Source organism: Muscardinus avellanarius (assembly GCF_963383645.1).
Source record: "Muscardinus avellanarius genome assembly, chromosome: 7".
Lineage (NCBI taxonomy): Eukaryota > Metazoa > Chordata > Mammalia > Rodentia > Gliridae > Muscardinus > Muscardinus avellanarius.
Genome location: NC_137793.1, coordinates 23,605,128 through 23,623,546, shown reverse-complemented (window position 1 = coordinate 23,623,546; position 18,419 = coordinate 23,605,128). Strand labels below are relative to the sequence as shown.

Sequence of the window (18,419 nt, the reverse complement as noted above, 5' to 3'; positions counted from 1 at the left end):
GGGTCTTCTGGGGGTGGGGGAAAAGGATGTGACCACAGTTACGCCTTAGGCTGCATACCTGGGGTACCAGAGCAAGTCCCCTGGCCCACCCCAGGCAAAGGCAGGTCCCAGTGGCCACATCCTGAGGAAGGAGGCAGGCTTGAGAGTTGGTAGGGAGGAGGAGCTGTGGGTGTGGCTTAGAACTATGGGTGTGACTTAGGGGCTGTGGAAGGGGTTTAGGGATGTGGGCGTGGCTTGTGAGTTGTGGGTGTGGCTTAGGGCTGTGGGTATGTCTGAGGGCTCTGTGACTGAGGAGCTGTGGGTGTGGCTAAGGGGCTGTGGGTCTGATTGAGGGCTGTGTGGCTGAGGAACTGAGTGTGGCTTATGGTTTGTGGGTGTGTCTTAGGCACCGTGGGTGTGGCTTAGGGGTTATGAGTGTGGTTGAGGTACTGAGTGGCTGAGGAACTGTGGGTGTGGCTTATGGATTGTGGGTGTGGCTTTTGTGAGCTGTGGGTGTGGCTGAGGAGTTGTGGGTGTGCCTTAGGGGCTGTGGGTGTGGCTTAGGCCAAGGTGGGGCGTGAGAAGTGCTTGAGAAGGAGATGGGGGCAGGGAGGGAGAAGGAAGAAGGGGGAGGGCCGGAGCAGACCGGGAGCACATTTCACGGGGACAGAGGTGCAGGGGGCTTCGGGGGCTTCAGGCTCAGCCCTCTCTTAGGCTGTGTCATCCTGAGACAGTGTGTGCCCTGCCTTGTTCTTTCACTGCAAAGCCGTGGTGGGACTGTCGGAGCCGCACAGTGCCCTGGAGGATGCCTGGAGACACTGTGAGCCCCAATAAGACTCAGCCCTAAGGACTGTTTATTGTGAGCCTACTATGTGCCAGGCTCTGCAGTCTCCAGTGGTAGGGATAGACTTGCTTGGTTCTCCTCTGTTTCTTGCTCATTCTTCTATCCCCATGAGAAGAAAGGTTAATATCCTTGCTTCACGCCCGATGACGAGGCCCAGAGAGGTACAGTGACCTACTCAGGATTGCACAGCTTCTTGGCAGAGCTGGGACTTGAACCCAGCTCTCTCTGGCCAGGAGCTTGTGTCCTTTCTTTTGCAAGGACCAGAGGGAAGAGTGAAGGAGCTTGTTAAGCAGAGAGGGTCCAGGGTCCCTTGAGTGTGACAGCTACGCTGGCCCTAGGGCGTCCGTGCCCAGAAGCCTGTTCCTTCTTCCCAGGCCCATCCTGCTGTGGTGGAAGCGGCAGGGTGGGGGGCGGGGGCGGCAGTGGGACCCTGGCACTCCTGAAGCTGTCCTGGCCAGGCGCTGGGGTATGGAGTGGAGCCGGGCGGGCGTCCTGGGCCTGGCAGCTGCCAGCCAGGCAGAGAGAGAAGGGGAAGGGCCACCTCTCCCCGCACTCACCTTACACTTTCTCTTCCCCTTTCTTTCTGCTTCCTCTTTGCTGTGTGTTTCCCTCTTCCTTCCCTGTAGCTTACTGATATATATGTTTCTAACCAACAGGCTATTCCAAAGCCAGTTAGAGCCTAAGACTTCAGAGTAAGGATGGAGAGAGAGGGAGAGGGGAGCCAGTCCATGCAATGGGGACTGAAGACTCAGCTGCAGTCTCCATCTCCATGGGGGGTGGAGAGAGGAGGGGGAGGCGGAGGCAGCACAGCCTTCCCTGCTGCAGGGCCTTTGCATCTGCTGGTCCTCCTGCCTGACCTGTGCCTCTGGATCCTTCTCATCCTCTGGGTCTCAGCCCACACGTTCCTTCATCAGAGAGGCTGCCTGGCTTCTCCACCCCAGCTGTGGAGACAGTCCCTGTTGGTTTCCTTTCGAGCTCATGTTCCAAACTGGGACCTCTTGTGCATCTCCTTGTGTATTCTCTGTCCTGGGAGCAGATGCGAAGTTCCTCCAGGCAGTGTGGGGAGGGATGGAGAGAGAATGGCTACAGGCACAAAGTGCATCTGGGAGGAGGCATAGTGTTCTGCATCCGGCAGGACAGCCTTGCTTGACGACAATTAATTGTATATTTCAAAATAGCCTCTAGAGAGGATTTTGAACATTCCCCACACAAATAAATGAGACGTCGAGGAGATGGATATGCCGATCACCCCGATCTGATTACTTACACCTGTGTACAAGTATTAAAATTTCATACTGTGCCCTATAAGTATGTACAATTATTATGTGTCAATTAATATTTGAGCCGGGCAGGCATGGTGGTACATGCTCTCAGCAACTTAGTGAGACCTTTTTTCCAAATAAAATATAAAATAGGTCTGGGAGTGTAGCCCAGAGGTAGAAGGCCTCTGGGCTCCATCCCCAGCACCACACACACACACACACACACAAAAATAAATAAACAAATAAAATTTGAGCCGGGCACGGTGATGCACATTTGTAATCCCAGCATTTGATAGGCTGAGATAGGAGGATCGTAGGTTTGTGGCCAGCCTCAGCTACCTAGTGAGGCCCTCTGCAACTTAGTGAGGCCCTGTTTCAAAATAAATAATAAAAAGTAGGCTGAGGGTGTAGCTTGGAGGTAGAATGCCCCTGGGTTCAAGCTCTAGTTCTGCAAAAATAAAAAATAAAAAAATTAAGTAAATAAAATAAAATAAATTACATGCCTGTAATAACAGAACTTAGGAGCGTGAGACAGGGATCACAGGTTCAAGGTTGGCCTTACAACTTAACAAGACCCTGTTTCAAAATAAAAAATAAATAAATAAAAAGGACTGGTGATGTAGCTCAGAGGTAGAATGTCCTTAGAATACCAAAAAATAAAAAATAGGAATGGAGTTATAACTCAGATGTAGAAGGTCCCTGAGCTTAACCCCCAAAATTTTATTTACACACACACACACACACACACACACACACACACACGAGTGAAAATGACCAGTGTCTACAGTTTAATCCCATTTATGTAAAGCACGGAAGGCTGCATTTGCAGAGAGGCAGTGTGGAATGCACGCCCATGAGGCCTTGCTGGGGGCCCGGCTGTACTAAGCCCATCGCATGCTAACTTGTGGGATGCTCACCCTCCGCTCAGGCAGCAGCTGTTGACATGGTCATTACATAACGGTGGCAAGTGAAGGCATCGCTCAGGTCCCCTGGGGTCACGTAGCAGGGGACCCCTTGGAGCTCAGATGACCAAGCAGACCCAGGAAGGAGGTGCTCCAGAGTGTGAAAGGCTATTATCCCTGGATTATGGGTGGTTTTCATTTTCTCCTTTGTCCCGTTCTACTTATATTCTTTCATGAGTGGTGTTATTTTTAGAATAGCACAACAGCACAGAAAGTATTGCTGGTCCAAAAAACGGGCCAATCTCAACTTCTCAGAGAAGTCTGAGACTGTGTGGAAGACAGGGTGGGTCAAAGGACGTACCCCTCCAAGTTGTGAGGATGAGGCCAAGTACTGCTGCAAGGTGCCTTACCTGTGCAGGGGGTGAGGCCCCATGAAGGGGCTCCCTTCTTCCCCCCTCTTATTTGCTGTCAGCCCCAGACTCCCCTTGCCCTGCAGCTCAGTACTGAGTCCTCTCTCGGCCCTCCTCTGGTGGCAGGGGCACCTCAAGGAGTCAGAACCCATGATCCCCTCTCCACTCCTTTATCAGAGATATCTTGTGGTTGGATTCCTCACCACTTTTGAAAAGCTGAGATCTGAGGGCTCTCACGCCTGGCCAAGTTGGATAGGTTGCCTGGGTTTGCAGCCAAGGCCTCGGCATGCTATCTTTGGGGCTGATCACGTTTGGGTTCTAGTTTTTCATTTGCTGGCCCAGAAGGACTTTTGAGGCTTAGCATTTCTTGGCTGTGCCAGGATGACTCGCCAGTCCCTCCCCCTTCCCCAGGAAGAGTTTTAAGTTCACGCTTGGGAAGCCCTTTCGCCCCTCTGCTTTTGTGCTTTATAATCTTTGCCATCCTTAAATGTCACTTGTTCTGAAACTTGGCCATCTTGTTTGTCGTTGGGCTGAAACTTGGCATGGCAGTCATTGGTTGGGAAGTGGTTTCTCTCTGTGTGGCAGTCCTTATTAACTGTGTGTGTCTTGGCCCAGTGAGACGCTTTGACTTCTCCAAAGGAAGGAGGTACCATCTTCCAAATGGAAGAAGAGATAGACATTCAGAAATCTAAATATGTTGACAAGAAAGTGGACTTAACACTTTTCTTTCTCTTGTTACATAAATAACCTCATTTCTTTGTTTTCAGGGAAGCACAAACACCCATCCATTCATCCATTATCCATCCGTCCGTCCATCCATCCATCCATCCATCCATCCATCCATCCATCCATCCATCAATGTTAGCCGGGCGTGGTGGCACACACTTGTAATCCTCGCATTTGGGAGGCTGAGACTGGGGGATTGCGGTTCACAGACAGCCTCAGCTACTTAGTGAGGCCCTTCACAACTCAGTGAGACCATGTTTCAAAGAATAAAAAATTGGGCAGGGGGTGTAGCTCGGAGGTCAAATGCCCCTGGGTTCCATCCCCAGACCCACACACACACACAAAATTATCCATGTTATCCATTCATCCACCATCTATCCATTCATCCATTATCCATCTATTTATTCATCTGTTATCCATCCACCATCTGTCATCCATCTATCCATCACTCTACCCATCATCATTCTATTTTTTATCCATCTATCCATCATCCATCCATTCATGTACTCATCCATCCATCCACCCTCTCACCCATCCATCCATCCATCCATCCATCCATCTATCCACCATCCATCCATCTATCCACCATCCATCTATCCACCCTCCCATCCATCCATCCATCCATCCATCCATTCACCCTCCCATCCATCTATCCACCATCCATCAATCCATCCACCCACCCTCTCACCCATCCATCCATCCATCCATCTATCCACCATCCATCCATCCACCCATTCATCCATCCATCCATCTACCCTCCCATCCATCCACCCTCCCATCCATCCATCCATCCATCCATCCATCCATCTATCCACCATCCATCCATCCATCCATCCTCCCATCCATCCATCCATCCTTCCATCCTTTCATCCACCCATTCATCCATTCACCCAGCCTCCTGTGCACCTGTTCCCCTCTGTCTCCTTTCTCCATCTTCCCCTTTACACCTCTTCCCCCTCATCTGCTGGCTATTCTGTGTCAGGCTCTGTGGGGTATAGACTGGGATTAATCAGAACCGGGCTTAGCTTTTTAGACTCAGCCAGGTCAGAGAGAGAATCTGATGTGCATGACCACTCTGTGGAAGTGTAAAGCAGTTCTCCTGGGGCAGGTGGGGTTGTGGGCACAGCTCGTGGAGGGGCTGTGGGCTGCTTTAGCATAGGTTTGGGGCAGGCACTGCAGTAGAGGAAGGAGTGGGAGGGAGCATGTGGAACAGGAAGCCCTGGCCACAGTGTGGGCTGAACGTGAGGCACGGGGTGCCCTGGAGAGTGGGCAGGGTAGATCTTGAGGGCTGTGAGTTTGGGTCAGGGAGCTTGGGCTTTACCATGTCATGGCAGGGAGCCATTGAGACCTCCCCCTAGAGACATTTCTGGTCACAGGCAGTGGAGGGAGAGATTGTGAAGGAGGGCTGACACCCAGAGTGGTGGGCAGAGGACTCTGGAGATGGTGGACTACAGAGACCAAGAGCCCCAGGCAGGGGCCAGACGTGAGTTCGGTGTGAGACCACTTCAGAGCTATGCGCCCTGGGCAGGTCACTAGCTAGGCCTTGCTTTTCCCTCCCTCAGAAGGAGGTGGCCGTGCATCTGTGTGCCTCCCGCGCCGCGGTGGGTAGAGGCTGGTGTGTGCACTGTCGGGCCTCAGGAGACCCCAGGGGCCTTTTCACCCTGAGGCCCACCATGTGCAGCTCCCAGAAGACCAGGTCCAGTGTACAGATGGCTCCGCCTCTGACCTGGGTGGACTCTGACCCCAAGCCACGTTGGCTACCTCTGCACATCCTCCCCCTTGCATTCATGTGGGGCCCTTGCCCCGCACGGAGCCAGCTCTACTGTGACCCAGTTCCCTCCAGAGCCAGACCTCCTCTCTGCACAGTACAGCGGAAGCCCTTCTCACGGCTGGCAAGGACACCACATGTGGAGACTCCACGCGGGGACCCCAGAGCTCTGTGCCATGTGATAACACAGACCTAAGCACCCGTTTGGTTCCGGTGGCCTGAGCCCTGCTTGACACACGCCTGGCCCAGTTGACCACTGCCGAGAGGACCAGAGGACGGAAACGTCTGGCCTTGGCTGCTCTGGTCTTTGGCTCTGATCGCATGTCCTGGCTTTTCACCCACAGCTCAGCTGGGAGCTGTCACTCACGCCCTGTGCAGCGGCCAGCTAGACGGGGCCGCGCCCACCACGTGGGCCTGGCGGGCATCTGCGTCCACTCTGCTCTTGCTCCCAGAGTTTTTTTGTTTTGTTTTTTTCTTTCTAGAAAAAAAATGCACACTTCTGAGGCTGAGGCTGGGACATAGGAGTGAGTTTGAGTTGCTTGGTCACCCCCAGGAGTAGCCGATTTCTGCCCGAGAAGGCAGGGGTTTAAAGCCCGAGTGGCGAGCCGTCCTCCAGCGCTTTCTGCTGGGATCAGATTGTCTTGTATTTTATATGTTCATTAATGTGGCTCTGCAACCAGGGAAGTAAAAAGTTGACTTGTTTCATTTCTCTGTATTAGTTAATTAATTTTGGAACTAGGGATTGAACCCAGGGGCATTCTGCCTCTGGGCTACACCCCCAGCCCTGTTTTATTTTCTATTTTATTTTATTTTATTTTATTTTTTTGGTGGTGGTACTGGGGTTCCTGGAAGCCCTTCTACCTTGGCGCTACACTCCCAGACCTATTTTTACATTTTCATTTTGGAAACAGGGTCTCCTAAGCCAGCGCGCGCGGCTGGCTTCGAACCTGCGGGATCCTCCTGTCTCCGCCTCCCAAGCGCGGGGATTACAAGCGTGCGCCACCACGCCCGGCCTTATTTTCTATTTTAAACAGAATCCCGCTGGGCTGTTGAGAGTCTCCCTAAGTTGCTGAGCCTTGCATCTGCAATCCTCCTGTCTCAGCCTCCCAAGTAATGGGATTACAGACAGCACCACCATGCTCAGCTTCTATTAATTTAAATAGGCTCAGTGGGCTGCCCTGTGGGCTACTGAGTGGGTTTCTGAGTGGACAAGCCTGCCTGCCTCTGGAGACATTGGAGACAAGGTTGGCTTCTGGACTGGGGGCCTCTTGGCGCAGATCGTGGTGGGGAATAACCAGAAGTGGCAGGATGGAGATAACCTGGGGAAGCCCCTGTCCACTTCCTGTGCTCGCAGCTTCTCTCTGTCCACAGGAGCACGGTGTCCTCAGAGCTCTAACTTAGCTGCAGTTTTATTATCTTGTTTTGTTACTTACTATTATGTCTGGAGTAGCTTTTTTATTACTGTGTTATTTCCTTATTTGTTATTTTAAGGCATTGCTTCTTATTCCATTAAGCTAATTTAACCATTTAGGTTATTTCCATCTTTTTTCCATTATTATGGACTAACGTGAACATGTTCCTGGTACATTTAAATGTTTTGTGTTTTAAAAATTATGTCTTGGCCTTAAATTCTTAGAAATGAGGGACAAGTAAACCTAACATGTATTTTACAGCTCTTAAAACCTGTTGCTAACTGGACATGGTGGCGCACGCTTGTAATCCCAGTATTTGGAAAGCTGAGGCAAGACTATCATGGTCACAGGTTTGAGGACAGCCTCGGTAAACAGTGAGACTCAACAAACTAGTGACACCCTGTTTCAAAATAAAAGTAAGAATAGGGCTGAAGGTGTAGCTGGGAGGTAGAATGCCCCTGGACCATCCTAATAACACACACACACACACACACACACACACACACACACACCTACCCCTATTGCCAGTTGTAGCTGGGCATGGTGGTACATATCTGTAATCCCAGTACTTGGGAGGCTGAGACAGGAAAATCACAGGTTTGAGCCAGTACAACAAAGCAAAAACAAACCTATTGCCAGTTCTTACCTTTAAAAGATGGAAACAGCCCAGAATCTTGTTAGCAATGAGTATTCCCCCCCTTTTGTTTTGAGCTACTGTAGGTTGAACCCACGAGCCTTCTATCTCTGAGCCACATCCCTCAGCCCTTTCTTTCTGTTTTTTATTTTGAAACAAGCTCTTGCTAAATCGCTGAGGTTTTTGCTACTTGCTGCAGCTGGTCTCAAGCCTGTAATCCTCCTGTCTCAGCCCCTCAAGTACTGACACTACAGGTGTGCACCTCTGTGCCCAGCTGAGGATTCCCTGTTATTACTACACCAGCTCCTAGGTTGTCTTATTATCTGTTTTTGCTAATTGCATAAATGTAATTACCTCTGCTTTTTTGGAGGAGGGGTTCTTTGACAGGACAGTGCCGTGGTTTCTGTGTGTCAGTGGCCTATTAGTCACCACAGTTTCCACCTAGTCTTCAGGTCCTGGGTTATCCATCACCTCCACCGTGAGGTCTCCGTGAATGTCCCTTTTGGTCACGGTGGACTGGAGTTAAGGTGACCCTCCTTATTGTATATTTTATGATGAAACACTTCTACCGGTATCTGCTCTCTGCTGAAATACCCTGGAGCCAGGGAACTCATTTCCTTTTGGATGACTGGCAGAAGTCCCAAAGGGAGTTTATTGGCTCACATAACTAAAAAAATCTAAGAGTAGCTGCTTTCTGGAACAGCTGGCTCCAGGTGCTCTACTGAATCATCAGCACGCTGTGTTTCTCCCATGGTGGGCCTTGATTCTCTCTTCGTGGCCTCATTCTCAGGAAGGCTTTCTGAAGGGATGGCAAGATGGGCTGCAAAACTTTCCTACTTTATGTTTTAGCAACCCCAGATAAGGAAAAGGCTATTTTCCCGATAACTTTAGCAAAAATGCAAAGAATAAAAAATAAACAAAAATCCACGCAGGTATGGTACCATCAGCCTGCCTTGGGTCTCATGCTCATTCCTCCAGTGCTGTGAGGAGGTTTAGTGCTCTGATAGACCAGAGTGGAATCCCATGGACTGGGAGAGGTGGTCCCCAATGAAATGAGAGTTTTGAATCCATGAGGGGCAGTGGATGCTGGCCAGGTCCCCTGCTGGGCCCCCACAGCCCCATGATGAGTTCATAGGCAGCTCCAGCACGCCCAGGCCTGACATTTAGGGTGCCATGGGAGTGAGCCCCCCCAGCTGTTCATGTTCATGACTGGGTCTCCATATTCTCCTTGTGGACTCAATTTCCCCATCTGCAGAACTGGGCTTGATGGTTGGGGTTTAGGAGTGGTAGCTAAAATTCTCTCTGCTTCCTCAGTTCTTGGAACTTAGAGCAACCTAGGGATTAGCTGGCAGTGGGGAGGAGGGGAGGACCTGGGGGCTATCCCCTGCTGGCTCTGAGGAAGCCCCTCAATGGTAGGCTGGGCCCCTGGGGTGGGGCAGGGCCCCTGATGGGTTGGGGGCCTCCCCACCTCCTCTAGGCTGGACCCACACAGGAGCAGGATTGTTCCCACAGCAGTGTCTGGGCTAGAAAATACAAGTGGTTCCTGTGTGGCTCTGAAGGGTGTGGGCTGAGGCCTTAGTCACTGCTGGCCAGCAGCGGGGGCCGGGCTGAGGATCCCCTCGTCCTGGGCTCGACCCCGGGAGAGATGGACGTCAGAGGCCACAGACAGCCACTTGTTCTGCGATTCCTGGCCTGCGAGCTCCCACATGCACCGCCACTCAGCCCCCTTGTCTTCCCAAGACTGCCCGTGACCGAGGTCACAGCACAGCCCAGGGAGCTTGGGCATCATTGCCCACCCTCTGGCTGTGCAGAGGGGAAACTGAGGCCCAGACTGGACTTTTTTTGTTTTACTGGGGATGGAACCCAGGGCCATTCTACCTCTGAGCTGCACCCCCAGCCCTATTTCTTTATTCTTTATTTTGAAACAGGGTCTTACTGAGTTGCAAAGGGCCTAAGTAGCTGAGGCTGTCTGTGAACCATGATCCTCCTGTTTCAGTCTCCCAAATGCTGGGATTACAAGTGTGCGCCTCCATGCCCAGCTATCAGTTTTCTTATATACAACATGGGTTGTAATGAAGATTGTAAAAATTAATTGAGGGGAGTAATCCCAGTGCTTGGGAGGCTGAGACAGGAGGATCGCACAGGTTCGAAGCCAGCCTCAGCTACTGAGTGAGGCTCTCGGCAACTAAGTGAGACCCTGTTTTCAAATAAGTATAAAAAAGGTCTGGGAGTATAGCCTGGAGGTAGAAAAGCCCCTGAGTTCCACCTCAGTACCACACACACAAACAAAAATTAATGAGGGGATCAAGCAATATTCTCTAGTGCCTTCACTGAGCTAAGGGACCTCATTTCATTTTCAGGTTCCCTTTGGGAAACATGGAGGCTCCCATTTGGAGACTCAGAAAGAAGAGCTGACTGCAATCTCTGTGGTCTCAGTGGTTGTCTGTGCTTGAATTTCATTGGGTGACTTTATCACATGCCTATACCTAAGCCAATCATCATGGCCAGGGGGAATGTAGCGTTCTGATTGGCTAGGAGGGTCACACACTAACTATGGTGATGTTATCACCTAGCTATGGTGATGAATGGGCTCCATTGAGGCTTTGGGATTGGAAATGAGGACAGGACCTGCTTTGGTCAAGGGTATACAAGTAGCTGCACTCCCTGCTAGAACCTCCAAACAAGCTCTCAGCATCCACTGGAGAAATCAAGGCAGGCTGGCCTATGTTATGGGAGAGCAGTGATTTCCACATTATAATTCTTCTAGACAAAAACCATCTTGTTCATTAGAAAAGTGCCTTGCTGCCAGGTGTGGTGGCTCACACTTGTAATTCCAGCATTTGGGAGGCTGACACAGGAGGATGGCAGTTTGCAGACAGCCTCAGTTACTGAGGCCCTTTGAAACTCAGTGAGACCCTGTTTAAAAAAAAAAAAAAAGACTAACAGAGCCGGGCGTGGTGGCACATGCTTGTAATTCCAGCATTCGGGAGGCTGAGACCTGGAGGATCGCAGTTGGCAGACAGCCTCAGCTGCTTAGTGAGGCCCTCTGCAACTCAGTGAGACCCGGTTTCAAAATAAAGAATAAAAAATAGGGCAGGGAGTGTAGCTCGGAGGTCAAATGCCCCTGGGTTCCATCCCCAGACCTGCAAAAAAAAAAAAAAAAAAAAAAAAAGAGTAAAAGATAGGGCAGGGGGTGTAGCTGGGTGGTTGAATGCTCCTGGGTTCATTCCCCAGACCCACAACAACAAAAAAATAGGTCTGGGGGTGAAGCTCGGAGGTAGAATGCCCCTGGGTTCCATCCCCAGTACTGAAAAAAAAAAAAAAAAGTGCCTTGCTTAATTTGGGCTCAGGGAGCAATGGTGAAATGCACGGAGAAGAAGGAGTTAGGGAGCACCGGAGACGGGCCAAGAAGGGTTTTGGGGAAGCGATTTGGAGCTCGGGCTCCTTGTGTTTCAGTGCTACCTTGGTAACCCTGATTGCCCTGTGACCGAGACAGCTCGTCACGTCTCTCAGTCTCCTCCTTGGTGGCTCCCTGGGAAGTGCATGGTCATTTGCTCTTTTGATCATCTGCCGTGTTCTGTCCTCCATGGCCTCAAAGCGATGGACTGAGGCTTCAATCAGGCTTTTGAAGAATTTAACTTTGGCCAAGTACCTTTGTGGGCTGCAGTTCCTCCCCGGCAAGCTCTGGTCTGTGACAGCTAAGCGACTTGCTGGGCGGCAGGTTTCCCGTGTTGACGCTGGCACCTGCAGGAGGCCCAGCCCTGTGGTCATGCCGCCTCTCGGTGGGAATGCCGCCTCTCAAGGGTGGCGGGCAGAGCAGGTTCCATGCACTCCTGGAAAATAGTCCTCACCCCCTTTACCTGTAGGGGACTCATCCCTTTTCAAGAAACCCTGGGAAAAGTGACTTTACCACCACCCAGTAGTGAAAGGACCATGTGGGCAGGGAAGGCCTTCGCCCGGGCACGGTGCCCCTGGTCCCACTGACCTCTAAGCCCTCAGCCTTCCTCTCTTTCCCTGTGAAGGAGCTGTTGGCCTAACTCCTCCTCTGGGTTTGGAGAGAAGGAGAAAGAAGAGGAGGAGGAGGATTATACAAAGATAATATTGTGTGAGCATCAAGTTTGACTGCCAGCAGGAAAGGTACTCAATGCTTCTGGGCCCTAGGCAAGACGTGTGTGTGTGTGTGTGTGTGTGTGTGTGTGTGTGTGTGTGTGTGTGTTTTGGGGATTGAACTCAGGGGCACTCTACCTCTGAGCTATACCCCCAGCCCTTTTTACTTTTATTATTATTTTTTGTGGTGCTGAGGATTAAACACAGGGGTATTCTATCTCAGAGCTATGCCCCCAGCACTATTTTAGTTTTTGCTCTGAAACAGGGCCTCACTAGGTTGTTGAGGCTGGCCTTGAACTTGGCAATCCTCCTGTCTCGGCCTGGGACGACCGGCTTATGCCACCATGTCTGGCTTGGGCGGGACTTTGATGGGGATATGGGGATCGCTTAGAGCATGCAGAGTCGAGAGCAGAGGTGCCATGCTCCGGGTCTCCGGTGCCTCTTTACTCCCAGGGCTCTCTGCCTTCATCCTCTCAGCCTAACTTGAGGTAACAGCACTGGCATCGGCTGGCGTTTTTGAGGCAACCAGGTGGATTAATGTGGGTGAGAAGTGCAGACCAGTGCCCATGCAGAGTGGCCCTGATACGGGGGAATCGTGCTGTCGTCACTGCGTGGGAGCCTGAGGACTGCAGCCCAAGTAGCAGAACGTGCACCTCTTCCTCTCTCCCCATGCCCTGGTACCACCTATTCTAGTTTCTGTCTCTGTGCATTTGATGCTTCTAGGCAGCTCGTAGTTAGTGTAACCGTACGGTACTTGTCTGTCTGTGTCTGGCTTACTTCATGCGACACGGGATTGTCCAGGTTCGTCCACGTTGTAGCCTGTGTGGGAACTTCAGTCCTTTTTGTGCCTGAATAGCATTCCACTGCATGTGTGTATCGTGCTGTATTCATTGAATAGTCACTCGGCTCAGCTCCACCTCTGGCTCCCGTGAAGAAGGTTGCTGTGGACAGGGTGCGCCAAGAGCACGTGGCAGCTGGAGTCCCCGCCTCCGAGCCTTTGGGGCCACACTGGAGGTGGCGCGGGGTCCATGTGGACCTGCGTGCATGTGGCCATGCTGTTTGTACCACATCACAGTCCTAATCTTACACTTTTAGAGATTAACGGGTTCTAATCTTTCTACATCTTCTCCAGCACTTGTTATTTCATTTCTTTTTCTTCCTTTCTCCTTCCTTCCTTCCTTGGCATAGGAGATTGAACACAGGGGTACTCTACCTTTGAGCTACATCCCTAGCCCTTTTAATTTTATTGTCTTATTTTATTTTATTTTATTTTTGTAGTACTGGGGATTGAACCCAGGGGCATTCTACCTCCGAGCTACACTCCCAGCCCTATTTTTAAATTCTTCTTTTGAAACAGGGTCTCACTGAGCTACAAAGGGCCTCACTGAGTAGCTGAGGCTCTCTGTGAACCTCAATCTTCCTGTTTCAGCCTCCCAAATGCTTGGATTACAAGTTTGCACTACCATGCCCGGCTTTTTAAAAAATATTTATTTATTTATTTATTTATTTATTTATTTATTTATTTATTTATTGGTACTGGGGTTCTTGGAAACCCTTCTCCAGGCTACATTCCCAGACCTATTTTATGTTTTTATTTGGAAACAGGGTCTCTTAGGCCAGCGAGGCTGGCCTTGAACCTGCGCCATCCTCCTGTCTCCACTTTCCAAGCCCGGGGATTACAAGCGTGCGCCATCACGTCCGGCTTATTTTTTATTTTGAGACAGAGGCTTGCTAGGTTGCCTAGGTTAGCCTCAAACCTGCAATCTTCTTGCCTGTGCCTCCAGAGTAACTGGGGTTACAGGAATACCGCAAAGAGCCTGGCATCCCTTTCTTGATTGTAGCCATCCTGGTAGGAATGAAAATGTTTACCGTGTAAGAATTAGTTGGTTTTGTTTTGTTTTGTGGTACTGGGGATTGAGCCACCATGCCCAGCTAGTTTGTTGCTTTTGATATAAAAAGTGTCATACTGGAGCCGGGCGTGGTGGCGCACGCTTGTAATCCCCACGCTTGGGAGGCTGAGACAGGAGGATCGCACGGGTTCGAAGCCAGCCTCAGCTACTTAGTGAGGCTCTCAGCAACTTAGTGAGACCGTTTCCAAATAAAATATATATATAAGGTCTGGGAGTATAGCCCGGAGTTAGAAAGCCTCTGGATTTCACCCCCAGTACCACCAAAAGTGTCATACTGGAGCAAGTATGGTGGCCCATGCTTATAATCCCAGCATTTGGGAGGCTGAGACAGGAGGACCGTGGTTTGCGAACAGCCTCAGCTACTTAGTGAGGCCCTCTGCAACTTAGTGAGGCTGTTCCAAAATAAAGAACAAAAAAATAGGGCAAGGGGTGTAAGAGGTCGAATGCCCCTGGGTTACATTTCTAGACACGCAAAAAAAAAAAAAAAAAAAAGGCTGAGGGTGCAGCTCAGGTAGAATGCCTCTGGTTCCATCCTCAGTACCCCCCCAAAATGCATCATACCACTTTTGTTGTTCAGTGACTTGGATTGACTTGCTGAACACATCAATCGTACCCTGTTGGTATTTGTAGCGCTAGCCCATTCTTACATTTTTATTTATTGCATTGTGCTTTTGCTATTATTACTAAACACAGAACATTGTTCTTGGCGTGCGCTCCTCTAGACTGACACCATATGCGGCGCTGGCCATTGTCAAGGACAATGTGCGTCCCGGCCCAGCGTCTCAGCCCCCTCTGGACATCCGGCCTCTGTTTTCACACTCGCGCGGGGCTCTCCGGGCTGCCGTCCAGGGGTCAGTTTCCTGCTCGTTGACCCGTGTCTCCCCTTTGCAGGCCAAGAATAAGGAGACGGGTGCACTGGCGGCAGCCAAAGTCATTGAGACCAAGAGTGAGGAGGAGCTGGAGGACTACATTGTGGAGATTGAGATCCTGGCCACCTGCGACCACCCCTACATCGTGAAGCTTCTGGGAGCCTACTACTATGACGCTAAGCTGTGGGTAAGCTGCGCCCTGCCCCACAGGCCTGCCTGATCCTGACTCCTCAGCTCTTTCCCGTCCACTTGAGGGCAAGGAGAAGGTGGAGCAGGGTCCTCCGAGCCCCATGCCCAACCCTTCCCATGGAGTCTCAGGTTTGGAGCCACTGCGTCGGAGCAGGACACAATCCCCAAAGCTTAAGCTCTCCTGTTCAACCTTGAACTCCAGCGCTGCCGCTGATAACCCTAGACCCCTTCTGAACCTGACTAGGCCTCAGTTTTTCCATCTGTCAAATAAGGGATAACAATACAACATGAGCATCTCTCTCCTGGAAACCTGAAATGTTAAATGCTCTCACAAAATTTGAGATTTCGGATCATTTGGAATTTCCAGATTGGAGTGATTCAACTGGTAGTCTATGCAAATATTACAGAATCTGAAAAACTCCCAGATCAGAAGCACTTCTGGTCCCAAGCAGTTTGGATAAGGGCAGCTCAGCCTCCAGGACCTGCTCAGGTAGTGGTTGCGGGGACTGAATGAGTTGATCCCTTTTCTGTGCTCAGAAGAGTGCCAGGCATGTGTGTGCACTCAGAAGCACCAGCTGTTTATTATTTGCAGTGTTAGCAGCAGCTCCTCCAGCCCTGCTGTAGCTGCCCTGGCACTAAAGGAGGGGCCTTCCCCAGGCCACACTTTGCAGAGCGTCTCTCCTCCCATGTGCACAGTGCACATGTGGCCTCGAGCCCATCTCCACGCAGCATCACCCCTCAGCTGCTACGGGGGATCCAGGAGTGCCCTGGTTTTCACAGGACAGAGCTGCCGGGGAAGATGCCTCCTACTGAACTCCTGGGTTGCCTCTTAGTTTGTAAAATCCAGATTTCCTTAAACGTGCATCTCTCCAAACTTTTTATGTGTTTACATATAAAATACCATATTTAGCTGGGCGTGGTGGCGCACGCTTGTAATCTCCACGCTTGGGAGGCTGCGACAGGAGGATTGCACAGTTTCGAAGCCAGCCTCAGCTACTTCAGGAGGCTCTCAGCAACTTAGTGAGACCCTGTTTCCAAATATAATATAAAATAGGTCTGGGAGTGTAGCCTGGAGGTAGAAAGCCCCTGGGTTCCACCCCCAGTACCACCCCCAAAAAAATTTTTTAAATACCATATTTATGTCCTCCAGACTCAGTACAGCATTGCAACAAAATGATGTGCAGGAAAAGTCTCAAGATAAATTCTACGGGCATTTGAAAGAATGTCGGGATCATGGGTAGACATTTTGAGAAGGGAGCCTAGGGGGCTGCTGGGTGGCTGGGCGTCTCAGATGTCACTGGAGCTGAGAGCCCAGGGCCATGTTCCTGCACAAAGCAGGAGTTGTTAACAGTGGCTAGTAATTATTTGGTGACCAGAAAGTGATGTTTTAAGCATGATAGGTACTGTCATGAAAGTGTTTTGTGTATGGAGAGAATTTTATTGTTTTATTGTTTGGTGGGGAACTTGAAATCAATGAATAATACTTTACAATTTCTCCCACTTAATGGGAAATGGAGTACTGGCTTTTTTCTTTGCACAGAATGCCTGATTTTGGGAGATAGAATTACTGATGCTAAGTGGAGAAAAAGAGCATATGAGAAAAAGATTCTGTTGCTTAAGAGACCCAAAGGGGAGCCGGGTATGGTGGCACATGCTTGTAATCCCAGTATTTGAGAGGCTGAGACAGGAGGATCGCAGATTCATGGTCAGCTTCAGCTACTTAGTGAGGCCTCTGCAACTTAGTGAGACCCTGTTTCAAAATAAAGAATTAAAAAAATAGAGCTGAGAGTGTAGCTTGGAGGTAGAATGACCTTGGGTTCAATCCCCAGTACCACACAAAACAAAAAAATAAAACAAAGGAGCCAGGCTTGGTGATGTAGACCTGTAATCCTAGTACTTGGGAGGCTGAGAAAGGAGGATTGCAGGTTTATGGCCAACCTCAGCAATTTAGTGAGACCCTGTTTCAAAATGAAGCTGGGTATGGTGGCGCACGCTTGTAATCCCAGCATTCAGGAGGCTGAGACAGGAGAATCGCGGTTTGTGGACAGCCTCAGCTATATAGTGAGGCCTTCTGTAACTTAGCGAGACCCTGTTTCAAAGTAAAGAATAATAAACAGGGCAGGGGGGTTGTAGCTCTGGAGTCGAATGCCCCTGGAGTCCATCCCCAGACCCACAAAAAAGAAAAGAAAAAAAAAAAAGAAGGCTGAAGGTGTATCTCAGAGGCAGAATACCCCTGAATTCAGTTCCCAGTACTCAGACAGACAGACAGACAGACAGATAAAAGAAGGAGGAGGAAGAGGAGGGGAGGAAGGAAGGAAACCAACCAAAGGAGAGTTTAAAAATATCTTTCATTTTCATTTCACAGACTAGAAAACAGAAACCCAGCAAAAGGAAGCTAGTGACAGAGGGGTGTGGAAACTTGGCCCTTATAGCTGTGTTAGTTTTCCATTACTATAATGAGGTACCTGAGGCCGAGAGCTTTATAAAGAAAAGAGGTTTATTTAGCTCACAGCCTGGAGGTTCTAGGCCTTGACACTGGTACTGATTCTGTCTGGTGAGGACTCTATGACAGATGACATGGTGGCAGGAGTGTGTGTCAAAGGGAGAGATCACACCTGGATATGAACCCCAGGAGTTCCCTCATTGGCCCACTCCCCTGCCATTTGCCTGTCCATCGATCCTCCTTTCCATTTGCACATTAGTTGGACTGCCAACCATGTCCCCATTAAGAAAAATATCTCTACCGGGTGTGGTGGTTCACACCTATAATCCCAGTATTTGGGAGGCAGAGACGTGAGGATCACAGGTTCGAAGCCAGCCTCAGCTACTTAGTGAGGCTCTCCACAACTTAGTGAAACCCTGTTTCAAAATAAAGAATAAAGCCAGGCGTGGTGGCGCACGCTTATAATCCCCGTGCTTGGGAGGCTGAGACAGGAGGATCGCACAGGTTGCAACCAGCCTCAGCTACTTAGTGAGGCTCTCAGCAACATAGTGAGACCCTGTTTCCAAATAAAGTATAAAATAGGTCTGGGAGTGTAGCCCGGAGGTAGAAAGCCGCTGGGTTCCACCCCTAGTACCACAAAAAAAAAAAAGAAAGAAAGAAAGAAAGAAAGAAAGAAAGAAAGAAAGAAAGAAAAGAAAGAAAAGAAAGAAAGAAAGAAAGAAAGAAAACAACAACAACAAAATAAAGAATAAAATAAAATAGGGCTGGGGGTGTAGCTCAGAGATAGAATGCCCTGGGTTTAATCTCCAGTTCTGCAAAATAAATAAATGAATAAATAAATAGAGTTTCTATAAAATTATAAAATGAATTTAAACCTATTTAAATTTAAAATTTATAAATATAAATAAATAAGCTGGGCTTGGTGGTGCATGCTTGTAGTTCCAGTATCTGGAAGGCTGAGACA

General features: G+C 49.9%; 1 protein-coding gene across 1 annotated transcript in view; it reads left to right on the top strand.

Annotated features, from left to right (window-relative positions):
* Positions 1-18,419, top strand: part of STK10 (serine/threonine kinase 10) — a gene marked incomplete at both ends in the record, with an annotated part of 99,668 nt that overhangs the window by 13,409 nt on the left and 67,840 nt on the right. Inside the window, one exon of the mRNA XM_080699445.1 lies at positions 14,846-15,010. Within this exon, the coding sequence (XP_080555571.1) occupies positions 14,846-15,010 (165 nt within the window). The remainder of the gene's footprint in view (positions 1-14,845; positions 15,011-18,419) is intronic.